At 60.4% G+C, this 16,178-nt stretch overlaps 1 protein-coding gene across 2 annotated transcripts; it reads right to left on the minus strand.

Annotated features, from left to right (window-relative positions):
• Positions 1 to 134: 134 nt before the first annotated feature.
• On the minus strand, positions 135 to 9,774 carry MAB21L4 (mab-21 like 4). Of its 2 annotated transcripts, XM_059703820.1 has the most exons (6): positions 9,634 to 9,774; positions 8,295 to 8,948; positions 4,686 to 4,911; positions 3,054 to 3,207; positions 1,391 to 1,747; positions 135 to 581 (listed from the first exon to the last, which is right to left on the minus strand). In XM_059703820.1, exons 2-6 carry the CDS (start codon positions 8,800 to 8,802, stop codon positions 489 to 491), a joined length of 1,338 nt encoding a protein of 445 aa, XP_059559803.1. In that variant the 5' UTR covers positions 8,803 to 8,948; positions 9,634 to 9,774; the 3' UTR covers positions 135 to 488. The 2 variants fall into 2 exon arrangements, with proteins under 2 accessions (XP_059559803.1, XP_059559802.1); XM_059703819.1 differs by lacking the exon at positions 9,634 to 9,774 and having other exon boundaries at positions 8,295 to 9,143.
• Positions 9,775 to 16,178: the final 6,404 nt, after the last annotated feature.

Genomic DNA, 16,178 nt, shown 5'->3' on the forward strand with positions numbered 1-16,178 from the left:
TCAGAACTCACCATCTCCGAGCCAGCCAACAAATGGACCCCCCCAAGGAGGTAACCGCATCTCCAGAATCCAGTGAGGCTGCAGGCCCCATCCTCGTGCTTGTGGTAGGTGGGCAGGTACAAGAACTCTTGCTATTCCCTGGGAGTGCATTAATTTATTCCAGATCAGACACGTAGTATTTCACCTCATGGAGTGGCATTTGACACAGACGGGACGAGTCCTCAGGTCCAGACACTGAGTTTTCTGAGTCTTGATGGCACCACGCAGGTGGATGGACACAAGAAGCACACGCCCCTCACCCCTGGAGATGAGGCAGCTGCTCCCAGGGGCCCACTGTCCTGCACTCTTAGACTCCCATGAGGCCACCCCCCCGCCTCCCCCGACAAAGTCCCTCCAAGACCCACCACCCGCCTCAAGGTGAAGGCCTCTGCCCGTGTCCCAGGAGCTTCCGTGGGGCAGTGCAGCAGCGGCAGAGCCCAGGCACCCACTCAGCTGTCCTCGCCGCCCAGGGTCTTGGTCTTCCGGAATATGCTCTGCATGGCCGAGATCCGGTCCTTATCCTGGATGTGGAAGACCTGGAACTGCGGGCAGGGCAGGGGCAGAGGGGTCACAGAGACATCTGGGAGTCCATCACTGGGCCCCAGACACAGCATGGGACAACACCTGTCCCTGACCACTGGGCTTCCTGCCTCTGGGTCTCACCTGGACAGTCCTCCCTGCAGCTGGACCTGCCTAGGGCCTTCCTCACACCCAGGTGTCCCTGGATGGCCTGACACCAAGGAGGCCTGGGCAGGTGCTTGCTGAGGCCTGAATGTGGGTTACCCTTCCCGCTACCATCACTCCATGTCCCTGAGTGTACCCTGGAAGGGGACATGTTGGCTCTTTGGCATGAAGGTAGGGATGGCCCTTGGGGGAGGAGCAGGAGGGGGCTCCCAGGGACAAGGGAAGGGAGGGTCAGCAGAGCTGGTGGAAACTTGGGGCTTGAGAGGGGCAACTGGTGGAGCAGACAGGCACCCCCTAAATGCCAAGGGACGTGGCATGGGACTGCTGGGTCCAGGGAACCTGCAGATGAGGCCCACAGAGGCCACACCCCTTCAGGAGGAATGGAGCCCAGGGTAGCTGCTGGGGCGCTGAGTGCTCTCACTGTGGGTTTGGGTGGTTCTGGGGGGAACAAGGGCCAGGCTTGGGCATGTTTCCCTACTTCCGAGACAGTGGTCCTGGGCCTCTGGGGCCACTGGTGGGCAGGGGGCAATCATGGCCTATCTGACCCCAATGTCACATCCTTTCCTGACAGAAGCTGTCTAGAGGCCTGACCTGACCCAACCTCCTTGCTCAAGCTCCTGACCCTGGCAGAGGTCTGCCCAAGGCCCCCTCAACTGTCTGTGCCCACCTTGTCCAGCAGGACATCAAAGTAGGCGGTGGCCCAGTAGGTGGGGTCGCTGGCGGGCAGCTGCAGGAGCGCCTTGACCCCGTGGCCGATGCGCGGCGGGGGGCTGCGGCCCAGGTGGGTGACGTGGATGCGCAGGGACGCCTCAGGCTGGCTGGCGAAGTGCTCCACGCGCTGGTAGAGGGCATTGAGGTCCAGGCTGGTGTCCTGCAGCAGGTTGTGCTCGGGGTGGAGGAAGTGGGGCAGGTTCCTGGTGGCCAAGCAGCACAGCAGCACCACGAGCAGGCGGTACACAGCGCCCTGCAGCTCCTCCCAGTCCTCGGGCGCCGGGAAGAGCACTGAGGCCCAGAGCAGCACAGCCTTTGGGAAGACAGTGGGTCAGGCCCTGGGGACGGGATGTGGACGGACCCTCCAGCCCTCCCCCCTCTCCTCACCCCCAGAAGACCCTGCCCACAGGCACTTTTCCCCCCACTCTTTATACCTCCCCTGGGTGCCCCAGCGTGAGTCCTAGACCCTTCCCACCTGCTGTGCCCACCATGGTGCCCCCCTTGACTCCCAGGGGCAGGAGGGCACTGCAGCTGAGCAGGTCCCCACCCAGCCTCCTCTCCATGCCTCCCTGGCACCCCGACGCCAGCCACCAAGATCCTTCTGAGGGGATTTGAGGCTCCTACCCACCCTCTGGCCCTTTCCTCACGCCCCACTCCCACTGAACTCCTACTCATGCCCTATAGCTCCACCCTAAGGGCCCCACTCCATGACATTCCCTACCCTAGTCTGTGTGCCCAGGACTCCTGAGCCCAGAATATGTCTGAAAGCCACAATTAGACTTATCTGGCTGCCCTCCCACCCCTGGTCCTGAGTCCCCTCTCCCTCTGCCCTCCCATCACCCCTACTTCACTGCAGGAGCCACCCTGTGTCAGACTCCAAAGGACCCCCTCAGAAGTTGGCACCCCCTCAGGGGGTGGGATGGAGTTCTGAGAGGGACGGTGAGTGGCTTGAGGTCGCACGGGGACTCCTGGTAGAGTTTCTTCTGCACCAGGTTGGACCACATCTCTTAACCCTCGACCCATGTCATGGAGCAGCATTCTGAGGCTTCGCACTGCCCACTCCGGGCAGAGACCCCAAGACTCCATGGCCCCACCCACTTCCCCTGCACCACCCTGTGAGCTCCTGCCCCTGCTTTTCCAGCGCCTGGCAGTACCCAGCCTTAGGAGGACACTGTTCCAGTGCTGTCACGGAGCCACTGGGCAGCAGAGGAGGGGTGCCAGGGCTGGGCTGGCTCCACTCAGAGAGGGAGTCCCGGCCGGTAACATTCACAGACTCCAGGCCGGAGGACAGGCGCCTCCCAGGGCTGACACAAGCTGGTGGGCAGGCTGGTTGTGTGCCACCCAACCCAAAGGGCCAGGAGAACCCCCGGGGTCACCAGCCCTGGGACGGCAAAGGCGGGTCTGAGGTGCCACCGCACTCAGCAGCCAGATGTCACTGTGAGCCTGGGCCTCTGGGAACCCGGCAAGGCCTCAGAAGCCTCTGACTCAGAGCTTGCTCCAGGCTGTGCATCGGTCAGAGCCGGCCCAAGGGCCCAACCTGGGGTCCCCTGCCCCGGGCCTCTGGTTATAGACAAAGGCCCAGCAGAGTGGGAACAGGGCTCCTAAGCCCCCACACGTACCTTCAGGTGATCAAAGGTGAGGCCGGGGCTCTGGCCGCTGTCGCACCAGCTCTCGTGGTTGACCCGGTCCAGGATGGAGAGGCTGTCCAGGCGGTGGCCCGGCAGGGAGCCCAGTGCGCTGAGCAGCCTGGTGAGCAGGTAGTCCATGGAGACCCTGGGAGCCCAGACAGACACACCTCTCATGGTCGGCATCTCGGCCTCAGCCAGGTGTCATGGCACCCTGCATCCACAGCGTATTCCCAGAAAGGAAAGCCTCCCCAGGATGGGCAGCTCCCGAGCCCCAGGGGACAGCCCAGGCCTTGGCAGCGGCTGGCGGGATGCACGCAGCGGGCTTCATGCATGTTTCAGGAATGGCATGCAGAGGGCCGTTTAGTGTGAAATGTCTGGTTGACACATAGACACAGAGCACGGAGGGACATGGGGAGCCTCTGGGCTAGCCAAGCCTTTTTATGGGACTGGAAGGTGCCACTCTCAGCAGCCCAGGGTGGAGCAGCTGAGGTTTCTGGTTCCTGGCACGGGTGTGGGAGGAGCCACCACAGCCTGGCAGGTATGATGTCTTCATTCCATGCCCCACTCTGGCAGCCAGCCTCTACCGGGCAGCTTCAGACTACAAAGGGGCTCAGAATCTTGCCCCTAGCAGTGCCCACAGCACAGGACACACCAGAGGCACTAGCTGTGTGCTTGCTGGGTGACTGAGGGTGGACCTGGGCATGGTGTCCTCAGGGTCCCCACTCTATGTGCACTCTCAACACTGGACGGTCAACTGCCCCCTGAGTCTGTGGTGGGCAGAGCACAGGAAAGGCCATTTACTTGGAAAAAATGACTGCTCAGCCCAGCCCTTGTTCCCCTTTCTCGGCAGCCGGCGTCATCACTAGCCTGAACACAGCCCCTGCTCTGTGCAAAGATGGGCCAGGTGGGTGGGGTGGCTCCCAGGTGCTCTACTGAGCCTTTCTGAGCAGCAGAAAACCACAAAAAGGCATAACCAGTTTTACAAACATCACCCACCTGCATACTTCACCCCGGACATAAGAGCGGGCAGGTGGGTCACCCTGGCCAAGTCATGGTGACCTGTGTGCCCGCTGCAGTTAAGCAGAGTAGATCCCAATGGGGGTCACCGGGCCCTGGTGTGGGGTCTGCAGGGAGCTCAGCCTCTGCCCTGTGCCCCCCACTCCCTCCCTCCCTCCCTCCCACAGAACCTTCTCGGGCTCCCTTCCCAGCAGATGCCACCCTCCCCGAGATCGCTGGGCTCCTCAGCCGGGCCAGGGAGAGGACATCACAACTAACTACCTTGGGTGGGGGACTCCTGGGAGCGGGGACACTAATCGGGAAGAGCAGCCCAGATGGAGTGACGCCCCAGTGCTACTGTGTCTCATTAGATCCTGACCACTCTCCCAGCTGCTCCTGGAACCTGCCGGGACCCTGGACAAGCCACCTGCCCTCTGCTGCTTTCGTGCACGGGGCTGGTCATGAAGGGTTCCACCACACAGCCCACTCCCCAAAGCTCGGAGGGGTGCCCTGAATTCCCCTGACACTCCTGTATCCTCTGTGTGGTAGAGATGCCCACGGAGCAGCAGGGTGTGACCCTCCCTGCCCACTCCCCAGGACCCCACTGACCCAGGAGGTGCCTCCTACCTCCAGAGCTGGGCGCTGGCGGGCACCAGGGCTACCTCTTGACTGATGATCCTTTTCAAGCTGCCTTCAGGGAACCCGGGCGCCCGCTGGGCCCCCTCCAGGACAGGCACCTTGTGCTTCCACCGCACCACGGGCACCACGTTGAAGCGGATTGTCCTCCAGCCACTGGACACCAGCAGCGACAGGTGAAGCGCCTCCTCCCGCAGGCTGTCCGCCTTCAGAGAACCTGCAATGACCGCCCTGCTGGCCCCTCATCCGTGCCTAACCCTGCCTTCCCAAGACACTCCTCGGCCCTCACCTGCAGCCCTGTCGGCCCCGTCCAGGCCCACACCTGCAGGCCCCTCCATCCCCCAACACCTGTATCAACACGGAACCTCAGCCAGGCGTGGGGCTGGCCCAGCAGGTGCCTGCACAACTGTTATGGGCGGAATTGTGTCCCCTCAGACTCAGGTGTGGAAGCCCTAACCCCCAGCAGCTCAGACTGTGATTGTATGTGGAGATGGGAGTCTTAGAAAAGGTGAAGCGAAATGAGGCCATCAGGGTGGGTGCTAATCTTGATACGTCTGGTCCTTATGGAAGAGATGCCAGGGAATCCCACCCAGAAAAGAAGCCATGTGAGGACTGGCCAGAGGCCTCAGGAGAAACCAACTCTGCCCACCCCGTGGCCTTGGACTTCCAGCCTAAATTTAAGTTGTGTAAGCGCCTGGCTGTGGTATCTGTTCCCACAACCCAGCGGCTGACTCGTGCAGTGAGGATGCAGTGAGGCTTCCCTATGGGCACCTCCCCAGGCCCTCCTGACCCGGGCTCTGTTCCACCCCATGGCCATGTCCCCTGCAGCCCTCTCTGCTGGAGGAGGGGCGGCAGCAGCTGCCCAGGCTGGGCCAGGAGAGACCACAACCCAAGAGGAGCAGGTCTGCCCCAGGGCAGGGCCCTCGGCCAGTGGTCCTGGCCACTGACCCATTGGCTGGGTCCAAGGGCCCACCAGCCCAACCCTCCTCCCCACAATGCCCCAGGTGGTTCTGAGACCTGCCCCTCTCTCAAGGAGGAAGGTCAGGAGGGCTCTAACACTTCTCTCTGAGTGGCTTGTCTGCTGGCTCAGACACCATCACGGCTCAGACACCCATCACGGGAGGGGCTGGGAAGTGAAAAACAGGTCTGCTCAGAAGGGAATGAACAATGCCCCTGAAGGCCTGGGGTTAGGAGGAGCAGGCTCGGTGCCCAGCATCCAGGAGGCCCTCCCTGAAGGCTCACAGTGGACAAGCCTGGCTGCCCTAAATTCCACTGGCATCTGGGGGGTAGGGGAGACAGAATATTCTAGCAAAAATGCTTCCCGATCCCCTTCCCACTCAGGCCCCATGGGGCCCAGCCCAGCGCCTACTCCCCTACACAGAAGCCCCAGACCACCCAGAAGGGGCGTTCCATGGGGTCATGGGACTGGGGCTCGAGAGGTGGGGGATTACCGACACACTGGCCTTCTCCCTCAGTTGTCCTTCCCCCTGTCCTACCTCACACAGTCTGCCCTGGAGAGTCCAGGGCCCTGGGGGGTCCTCCAGAAAGGACCCAGGACCCCATATGTATACCCCTCCTAATCTCCTGCAGGGCAGCTCTTAGGCCACCTCCTGGGACCCAGCCCAGGGCTGGTCCTGTCCCTGCCACCTGGGCTACTCCACCCCCTGAATGGGCCTCAGTTTTCCCATCAGTTAAAGGGAGAGAGGGGTTCCGTGATCCCCAGTTCCACCCTTTTAGCATTTGAGGCACCTGTCATGCAAAGCCACAGGTGACTTCATTTCCTTAGCTACCACTGGTCACACATTTTGTCCATGAAATGGTGGCTTGGAAGGTAGCCAGCCACACCTGCCACCCATCCTAGCCACTCCCCACCAGTCTGGCCTGGTGTCACAGTTCCCAGGGGCTCCTAGGGTGGGGTTGGAGGTGGGGTGGACAGCCTGAACCTTGTCACCTGCAGCTGCACACTTCCTTTTAAGGGAGGTGTCAGGAAACAATGCTTGGAATTTTCCTGCATGCAGGTGGCCAGCCCCTGGGTGTGGCTGCCTTCTCAGCCAGGATGAGGGGACCTGAGGAAGGCGAGGAGGGGCCTGGCAGCCTAGAATGTGCCTGAAGGACCCCGGGCTGGGCAGAACCTTGTGCTCAACCAATTGGTGGGTCTGTCCCCTAGGCAGGACGGAGGGCCTGAAGGTGACAGGAACAGGTGGGAACAGCCAGGCTACGTCTCAGAAGAAAACAGAAAGGCCTTGCCAGTGCTGCCTTCGATAATTGGAAGGTTCAGAGATGGTCAGCTAAGATGTCTGCAGGCCGGGCTTTAGGAGCAGCTAATGACAGGCCCGGCCACCCTGTGAGGGCAGTGTCCGTCATCAGCCCTGAGATGAGGGCCAACTGCCCAAGTCACCAGCCAGGTCTGGGGAGGGACTGGGATGGGAAGCCACCCCTCCTGTGTTACAAGTCTATCCAGAAGCCTGGCCTCCTTCTGAATCTTTATGTCAGCATGGAGGATGCCCAGCTTCCCTAGAACCCACAGGAAGAAGGTTGGTCCTGTGGGCTGCCCAGGTGGCTAAGGTCACCATGTCACCAGGTGGGCCGGAGCCCGGATTGCAGCCAGACCTGGGCTCCACACCTGGGCTCCACACCTGGGCTCCACACCTGGGCAGCCTGGGGCAGGTCACCGTCCGTCAGGGGTCTGACCATCCCCACGCACTGACCTAATGGCAGATGTGAGGTCCAGACTAATACCAGGCGCAGCCACCCGTACGCGTACCTGTCCCTCCCACGGAGGCAGGACATTCTGTTTCAGTCCCTTATTGCCTGTCAGGACAACCTGGTGTCTTTTTCCCGACCCCCAGGAAGATGGACTTCCTCACCCCGGGCCCCACTGTCCTGGGCCCTGTACAACCCACACCTGTGCTTCTAGCCCCTCATAGTCCTGGAGGGAGGGGAGCCTGCCACTCCTGGCCCTGCCCGCCTCGAGTGGGCCACCATCCAGACCACGTCAACAAGGCACCAGAGGGGAGACTGAGGCCAGACCCCTGGCTCATCTGAAGGTACCTGCCACCGATCCCACTTGGGGCTCAAGACATCAATTAGCAACCGGGCCATAAGTTGAACCAGTCCTGTGCACACATGTGCATGTATGCACACACCCGCACTCACATGTGTGCACGCTCACACATGTACATGCCTTCACAATCCCACAGTCACACACACACACACACACACACACACACACACACAGTGTCCTGTCCCAGGGCAATGTGACCAGAGGCTGGAAGTGAGGACAGCTCGGAGGACTGTCAGGTCCAGCTGGGACTGACAACAGAACTGCATCAGGGACCCTCCTGAAGCAAATCAGCTGGAAAACAGCACACTGGTCATAGTTTCCAGCCGCTTACAAAGTAGCATCCATTAAAATGTTACTGTCACTACAAAATCACCATGTAAAACTCCAATAACATGAAACATGTCTTCTTAGAACTCAGAGCGATGTCCCCAACTCGTGTGCCCCTGACACACACACTGAGCGCTCACACAGGTGTGCGTGCACACACCACCATCACACGTATGCACTCATTCATGCACAGAGAGCTTGCCCACTACCTGGCGTGATGAGGCCATGGTGCTTGCAGTGCACGATGGCAGCCACCAGAAGGTCCTTGAGGACGTGCAGGACCTTGCTGGGCACAATGTGGCCGCAGCACTTGGCGCTGCTGTTCAAGGAGGCGGTGAAGACATCGGCAGTCACCCACTGCTCCAAGCCGGCCCCTTCTCTAGGGACACCCAGGCGGCAGGTCACGGGGCCATCGCCCATCTCGCCGGCCCCTGGCTCCTCACTCAGGAGGGCTTCCGCGTCCACCCTCAGAGGCACCTCCATGTCCACTGGGCTGTCCGAGGAGCGCAGGGCAAACTGCAAGGCCTCCAGGTCCCGGGAGTAATCCACAAGGAAGCGGGGGTCCTGGGCATGCACGCGCTCCAGCACGGTGAGCAGCACGTTCTCTGCACGCTGGTAGTCCTGCGCTCGGGAGGCCTCCCGCGAGCGGATGGCCTGCAGGTAGTGGTGCCACAGGGGCACCTGCACGGCCATGGCTGGGGCCAGGGCAGAGGACATAGCCCTGGAGGGGCTGTGCCGAAGCCGGGAGGAGGCACCTGCCCAGGTGAGGAGCAGGTCCGCAGGTGGGGCACCAGCTCCCCGCAGAGCAGAATTCCAGAGTGATGTGGGGTGCAGCAGGTTAGATAGCTGAACTTGGCCCAAGCCTTTGAAGTGAGGGTGAGTCAATCATCAACAATTAGGAATGCCACAGGGGCGGGCAGAGAGAGGGGGCCTGTTTACAGGCGGAGCGGCCTCCCTGGGCACCTCCCTCTCTCACACTGCCTCAGCCTCTAGGTCCAAGGCACATTCAAGCTGAGACTCCCACCCTCCTGGGCCTGGTTCCCCCTACCCCCACCCTGCTACTGTGCTGTCCCTGGAGGCGGGGGCCTGTTTTTGTCCCCCCTCCCATCCTTATCCCAGTGGCAGCAGCCTCAGGGTCTCTGTGACATCACCCCACCACCACCACCCCACTAGATTGGTGTTTGGACACAAGATATCCCCTTTTGCTGAGATGTGAAAGGTGAGGCAGGGCCCCCTGAATGTGGAGGCCGTCTCTGGGGCCACCACCTCCCAGCCGTCTCTCTCTGAGGCATCCTAAAAGCAACAGCCTCAGGCCAGAGCTGGGGACTGCATTTCCATAGTAACCTGAGCATTCCCTCAGGTACCTGTGCCCCCACCTTGAAGCTGGGAACTTCCAACTTGGGGCCCACCAAAGTCCAGGTGTGAATCCTGCCCCTTGCTCCTGCAAGGCCTGTGTCCAGTGCCCCCTGATGCCCACCACCAGCTTTGGGCCCTCAAGTTGCCTGTCCCCCACCCGACCTGGCCCTTCAGCTTGAGAAGAGTACCCACCTGGGCCTGGAGCTGGAGTGAGTCTGGTTCTAGGGAAAGTCTCCTTGGCTCCACCTCTTGGGGCTGAAAAGCCCCGCCTGCCAGCCCCTCCAGCACCTGTGCTGGGCACCCTGCCCAGCCCAACTGCCTCTCTGCTCAGGGCTGAGCAAGTCCCAACCAGCAGGTGGGAGCCGCCCCATGACCCTTGGCCCCTCCAGGCTGGCCGTGTGCTTCAGGTATCCGCCCCCCCCCCCCCCCCCCCACCACACACACACACCCCGTGCCCCCTGGAGCTTCTGTAAACAGCAAACGTGGAGACGGCTCCATGGAGAAGGCTGACAGCTATCACAAACATGCCCTCCCACCCCCGCAGCCCACCGGGGAGCTGCGTGCCTGAGTCAGATTGTGTGCCTGAGTCAGAGCTGTGGGCAGAACCGGATCCAAGGCACTCACTTCCTGGTGCTTGGAAGCCCTTCTGTGGAGCTGCAGCCCCAGTGAATGGGTCTCTGCTTCCATGCCTCCTAGGACGGGGAGCTCCACACCTGACCGGGGAGCCCACAACACAATCAAACAAGACATTTCCCTCCTCAAACCTGGCCCAGCGCTGTCCTTGGGGGTTGCCCAGAGCATTCTGCCCCTCCCCCAGGACCTCACATAACACCCGCATCCCGATCTTTTCCCTGCACACACTGCTTTGCATGGCCGCCCTGTCTCCAGGGGACTCTGGCCTAGAGGGAGGGGCGTGGCTGCAGGGGAGCTGGTCCTGCAGCCCTCATCCTGACTCTCAGGCTTGGGTCCTGTTCCTGTAGTGGCTTCCCTTGTCTGCAAGTGGGATTCTTGGGATTCTCATGTTCCTCCACTTTCCCAGGAACCTTACAACTGTCTCTGAACTTGCCCAGGGGACAAATGGACCCCTGTCTACCCAAAGCACCCAGGGCTCTGAGTCAGGACAAGCTCCAGCTCCACACCCCACCAGCTGCCCATCAGGAGACAGTGGAGCAGGGGTCCTCCCCGCTAGGCTAGGGGAGGAGGGAGGGGAGTGGCCCTGTGAGCACTGGCAGTTGGGAGGGGGACAAAATCAGAGGGTCACGCTGTCAGACACTGTCTCCCTGGGTGGGGAATGGTCTTCAGTGTGTCCTGGAGCCCACATGAAGGTGGCCACAGGCACTTGGACAAGGCCTTGGAGCTGTGGACAGGTGAAGGCCAGGAAGATGGTCATAAGCTGCACCTGGACCAGGCAGGGCAGAGCAGGGAGGATGGGGCTGCTGGTACAGGAGATACAGGTGCCTGCTCGCCTGGGAAGCGTTTGGCCAGAGACCTGCAGGCCACAGCCCAGCCCACCACCCTGAGAGCCCAGCAGGGTGGTGTGGTGAGTGAGGGGAGCAGGACCCATATCGGACGCGTTCCATCGTTCCATCGGAGCCTTGGTGGCTCGGGAAGGGGATTGCTCGAAGCTCACACAACAACTTCGATTGCATGTTTGTCCAGCTTCCACCTCCATGTAATTCAAGGCGAGAGCACAGGTCCTGTATTTCAGGAATTCCCAGAGGTGCTGGCAAGAGGGCGGGAGGGGCCTTCCACCCAAACCCCCCCCCCCAAACCCCCCCCCGTCTCAGCACCCGGTGAGGAGTGAAAATCCCTACGTGGTGAGGGGCTTGCTGAGAGGGTAAGCCAGGCCCCTGCGGAGGAGTCCCAGGCCCCGATGTGACACAGCCAGCGCTGGCCTGCCTCCTCCTCCCACAGAGACCCAGCTCCTGGGTGTGCCCATCTCCTCCACCCCTGCCACTCCTTCAAGGCAGGAAACAGGCAGGACTAGGTGTGGAAGGAGGTGCCGGGACAACTCACCCCAAGGTTAATGGAGAGGCTGGCGAAGCAGGAAGACCCTTCCTTACAGAACATGGGCTGGGGTTGTGAGGGTAAGTCTGTCTGGTGGGGGCTGTCCAGCTGTTTGTAGACGCTCAGGGCCCCCGAAGGAGAAGCAGGTATGTGGCCGACCAGCATTGTCCTCGGGGAGGTGCCTGCCCTCGGACCCTGGCAGAAGCAAGTGAGGAGCAGGCAGCTGAGCCGTGGAGATCTGCAAAGCAGGAAGGAGGCCAGCGGGCAGCCGCAGCCAGGACAGGGGTGGGCAGGGCCCGTGGGGACAGGAAAGCTCCAGGGGCCTCCGCACGGGGCTGGGAAAGGGTGGTGTGGAGAAGGGGCCCAAGTGGGCGTGGCCCTGAGTGGGGCCACACAGAGCAGCCAGGGGCCATTCAGTCAGCACAGGACCAGACCGGAGCTCCCCCCAACCCTCCCCCAGAGGGTGGGATCTATCGCACAGCCTGGACTCGGGAACCCACTAGACCTCCGCTGTGGCCGCCATGTGTGGGAGGAGATCCAGCCCCTGGTGCTGCAGGCAGGGTTGGAATATTCGGGTTTTTTTATTGTGACAAATAAACGTAAGAAAATTTATCATCTTATCATTTAACTGTACAATTCAGTGACCTCAGGACATTAACATTGTGCTACCAACATCAGCACCCATCTCCAGAGCTCTTCTTCCCAAAATGAAACCCTGTCTCAGTTAAACACAAACTCCCCAGCTCCTGCCCCGACCCCTGGCACCCACCATCACACCTTCTGTCTCTGTGACTCGGGTCCTCCAAGGACCTCACATATGTGAGGAGTAGGAGCTCCTTGAGGATATGTGCTGAGTGAAATCAGCCAATCAGAAGAAGATGGAGATGGTATGATTCCACTTACATGCATGTGGTAGCCGGTGTCATGATTCCCTTCCTTTCTAAGGCTAATGTTCCCTGTGTGGATGCACCACATTTTCTTTGTTCTTTCATCCGTCCATGGACACGGGGGTTGCTTCCATGTTTTAGCTGTAGTGAGCGATGCTGCTGTGAACATGGGTTTGCAAATATCTCTTCGAAACCCTGCTTGCAATTCTTTTGGGTGTATACCCAGAAGTGGAATTGCTGGATCATATGGGAATTCTACGTTTAATTTTTGAGGAAACTTCCTACTGTTTTCCACAGGAGCTGCACCATTTTACGTTCCCACCAACAGTGCTCAGGGCTCCAGTGTCCCCACACCCTCCTGACACCTTTATTTCCTGGGGTTTTGACAGCAGCCATCCTGGATGAAGAGGCATAACTGTGGTGTGGTTTGATTGGCGTTTCCCATCACAAGCACTGTTGAGCATCTTTTCATGGGCTGGTTGGCCAGTCATGTATCTTCTTTGGGGATGTCTATTCAAGTCCTTTACCCATTTTTAAATTAAGGTGTTTGGGGGGTTTGTCGTTGAGTTATAAGAGTTCTCTATGTATTCTGGACATTAAATCTAATATCAGATTTATGATTTGCAAGTATTTTTTCCCATTCTCTGGGCCGCCTTTTCACTCTCAATATCATCCTTTGAAGCTCAAAGTTTTTAATTTTTCCAATTTGTCTTTCTTTTCTTTTGTTTCCTGTGCTTTTGGTGTCATATCTAAGCAATTGTTGCCCACTCCAAGGCCATGAAGATTTCCCCCAATGTTTTCTTCTAAGGGTCGTATAGCCTTAGCTCTTACGTTTAGGTGCTCGGTGGGGCTTTAAGGCCCTAACAGCTCCAAGTTCCAGTCACCCCAGCAGAGCTCCTCCCGCCCCCCCCCCAGCCTCCCCCCCCCCCCCCCCGCCCCAAGCTCCTTTCTTCATTGCAATGCAGTGTCTGGGATTTCATTTTAGCCACCCCATGAAAGCAAGGGACAGAGGGCAGGGTCCATGAGTCACCCCCGTAGCCCTGCCCCAGGATGGGCCCCCACAGCGTGCCTAGCATCATCCTCAGGCAACCCTTTGAATAGATGAATGCAGGTGGGTTCTGTCCCAAGGAACCTCTCAGGATTGACCACAGTCTGGATTCCTCCCACCAACCAGGGCTGATAGCCCCCTGTGGTCCTCTGGGCAGGGGGCCAGAGGCAAAGAGAGGCCCCAAGAGCTGGGTGGAGAGGGACGGGAGTGAGAGCTCTCTCTTGCAGCACATATGCCCAGGGGTCCACTGGGGTGACCCTGAGAGGCTGACCTGGGAGTGTCCCCCACTGTGAGCCTTCCAGTGTCTTCCCTGATCCAACCACCCCTTTACAGGGTCTCCACTGCTGTCCCCAAACCAGGCCTCAGACATGGACAGATGGCCAGGGGAACACAGACACCAGAGGCCTGGGCACCTACCCATCGGGCAGGAGGACAGTCAGCCTCGGCCCCAGTCAGCAGTTCTGGGCGGTGCCGGGGCCAGTGCCCCAGCCACTGTCCCGAGCAGGGCTGTATTTTGGTTCAACAGAGGAATGCACAGCCTGCTTCCTGTCTGGCACCTGCAGGGGACGCGCCCTTAGAGGCTGCGAACCGTCTCTCAGCTGAGCCACAGCCACAGGCAGGAACCACTCCTCTCCTGCAGGAGAGATGTCTGTAGGGAGTGCAGGAGAGTACCGGTCCCCAGGGCAGAGTCACCAAGGGTACAGACAGGGGTGGGAAGACAGGCAGATGCCAGAGCTGATTGGGGCGGGACTGGCAGCCTGGAGGCCCAGAGGGCTGGGACAGGGGGCACCACATTCCTCTGTGGCCTCTCACCCTCTTCCCTGATTGTCCTCCATATGACCCGTCTTTGGAGGACACGTCAGAACTGAGCGTCCCACCCACAGCAAGCCTGTCTGTCAGGGTGAGGACGAGAGGCCGACCAAGGGCAGGAGTGACTGGCCACGCACCGGGAAGTACAAAAGCTTTCATGTGAATTTTGAGGTCCCCTCTCCTCTTAGAGAGGATCTGGGCCAGGGGTGGCAAATTCTGGTGTCCCTGGGGCCAGCAGGAGACAGAAGAAGGTGAGGCTAGCTGAGTTCTGCCTCACCTTACCCAGTCCCTGCCCCACCCCTGTGTCCCCCGGGTCCACACATGGGCCAGACCCGGCCAGGACTTGGATTGTCCCAGGGGAGCTGGAAATGCAGAGTCTGGGAGTGACACGGTGGGGCCGAGTGAAATCCAGTGCGTTTCCCACTTGGAGGAAGGAGCAGTGACAAAACCCAGCCCTGGCCCATCTGTGAGGGCCTTCTGCACAGACAAGGGGAGGCAAGCACATTCTGGAAACATGGTGAGCGAGGCTGCCTGCCCTCTGAGCACTTCCTTGAACCCCAGGGAGCAGGCAGTTCAGGGCCCCGGCTGGCTGAGTCCAGCTCAGTCAGGATGTGGGTCAGGACCAGCCGTGCCTCCCTGCCTGCCCGTCCATCCCACAGAGGAGCGACCTGCATGGTGAGGACTCCTATCACATCTACTCATTCCAGAAATTTCCCCGGGGCTGTGCCCAGGCTCAGCACTGACTCTGCCCTCAGTTCTCCTCCTAGTCCATGGAGGGCCCAGGCCCAGAAGCTGCAAGCATGGACACCAGGCAGTGAGGCTCCAGGGTATGCACAGGCCCTGTGTGGGCCTTGAGGGGGCGGAGAAGGCTCCCTGAGGAGAGCATGCAGGGTGGGGTCAAGGGGAGTGGGCAAGCTGAGATCAGGGTGGGGGGGAGGGGCATGGTAGGATGGCCCCACCCACCTCAAGGCACCAACTGTCATGGTTTCCAGTGACTGGAGCCTTATTTAGACTCATCTGAGTGACCTTCACAGATGGACACACCGACCTCTGCAGTATCTCACCCCCCATGGCCCAAGCACCCAAATTACACTGGTAACCCCTCCCCGTGCCCCCCCCCCCCCCCCCGCCCAAGGCAGGAACTCTCACCAGAGGACAGGGCCACATTCTCCTGTCAGAGGAGTTCCAGCCTCTGAACAGCAGGAAATGCTGGCCTGCCCCTCCCAAGCTCCTCTGGGCTCATCCTCCAGGCCCACAGGGGCTCCAGGACTCAAGGATGCTGCAGGAAGCCTTGGGTGCCAAGAGGATGCCCAAGCCATGGCATCGGTCCCCTGGGCTCTGAATCTGGACCTCCTCTTTGTGACTTCAGGAGCCAGAACTCACTACTAGACCAAAGGGGCCGGGGCAGAGGGACAGCCTAGGTCCTGGTGCCCTAGGAACTGCCCCATAAACCCACGCCAGCCCCGATGCCCAGTGGGGCTGTGTCTGGCCCTGAGAGCTGGCCTGTCTTTGCATGGGGCACCCCTGTAACTGTCTTCTCAGGAAGGGGAGGGTGGCCGGAGCCCCTGAGGACATCAGGAGCAGGACAGAGCACAGGCGCCTTCAGTGAGCTTCGGTTCTGAGGAAGTGCCCCGGCCCCTCAGGCTGCCCCACCTCCTGCAGCACTGGGCACAGGTATGCTCACCCGCTGTGTCCATCCTGGTGGCCTCAGAGGGGCACACCCATCCCCAGGGCCCCCAAATGGCCTCCTCTCATCAGAGGGATAGTCACTTCTGGCTTTAGGGCCTACTCCAGCGCCACCCCTCCCCAACAGGGACTCCCGTCGGCATCAGCCCAGCTGGGGTAGGTCCAGCTTGGAACAAGGCCCCGAGGGGAGACAGGTGGGGTGGGACACTGGCCTGGCTGAACGTCTGTTGCCACACTCAGTCCGGAGGCCCCAGAAGGCCAGGCAGGGAGGGTCAGACTTCTCTCTCTGCCCTGACGAA

Source organism: Myotis daubentonii, chromosome 7 (genome assembly GCF_963259705.1).
Source record: "Myotis daubentonii chromosome 7, mMyoDau2.1, whole genome shotgun sequence".
NCBI lineage: Eukaryota > Metazoa > Chordata > Mammalia > Chiroptera > Vespertilionidae > Myotis > Myotis daubentonii.

What these genes read in the sequence shown, in the direction of transcription:
- MAB21L4 (XM_059703820.1), bottom strand. Translation starts at nt 8,802, where the DNA reads ATGTCCTCTGCCCTGGCCCCAGCCATGGCCGTGCAGGTGCCCCTGTGG. An exon ending in TCACCTTTGATCACCTGAAG is followed by an intron (nt 1,748 to 3,053) that starts GTACGTGTGGGG and finishes GTCTTCCCAAAG; the next exon opens with GCTGTGCTGCTCTGGGCCTC. An exon ending in TTGATGTCCTGCTGGACAAG is followed by an intron (nt 582 to 1,390) that starts GTGGGCACAGAC and finishes CCCTGCCCGCAG; the next exon opens with TTCCAGGTCTTCCACATCCA.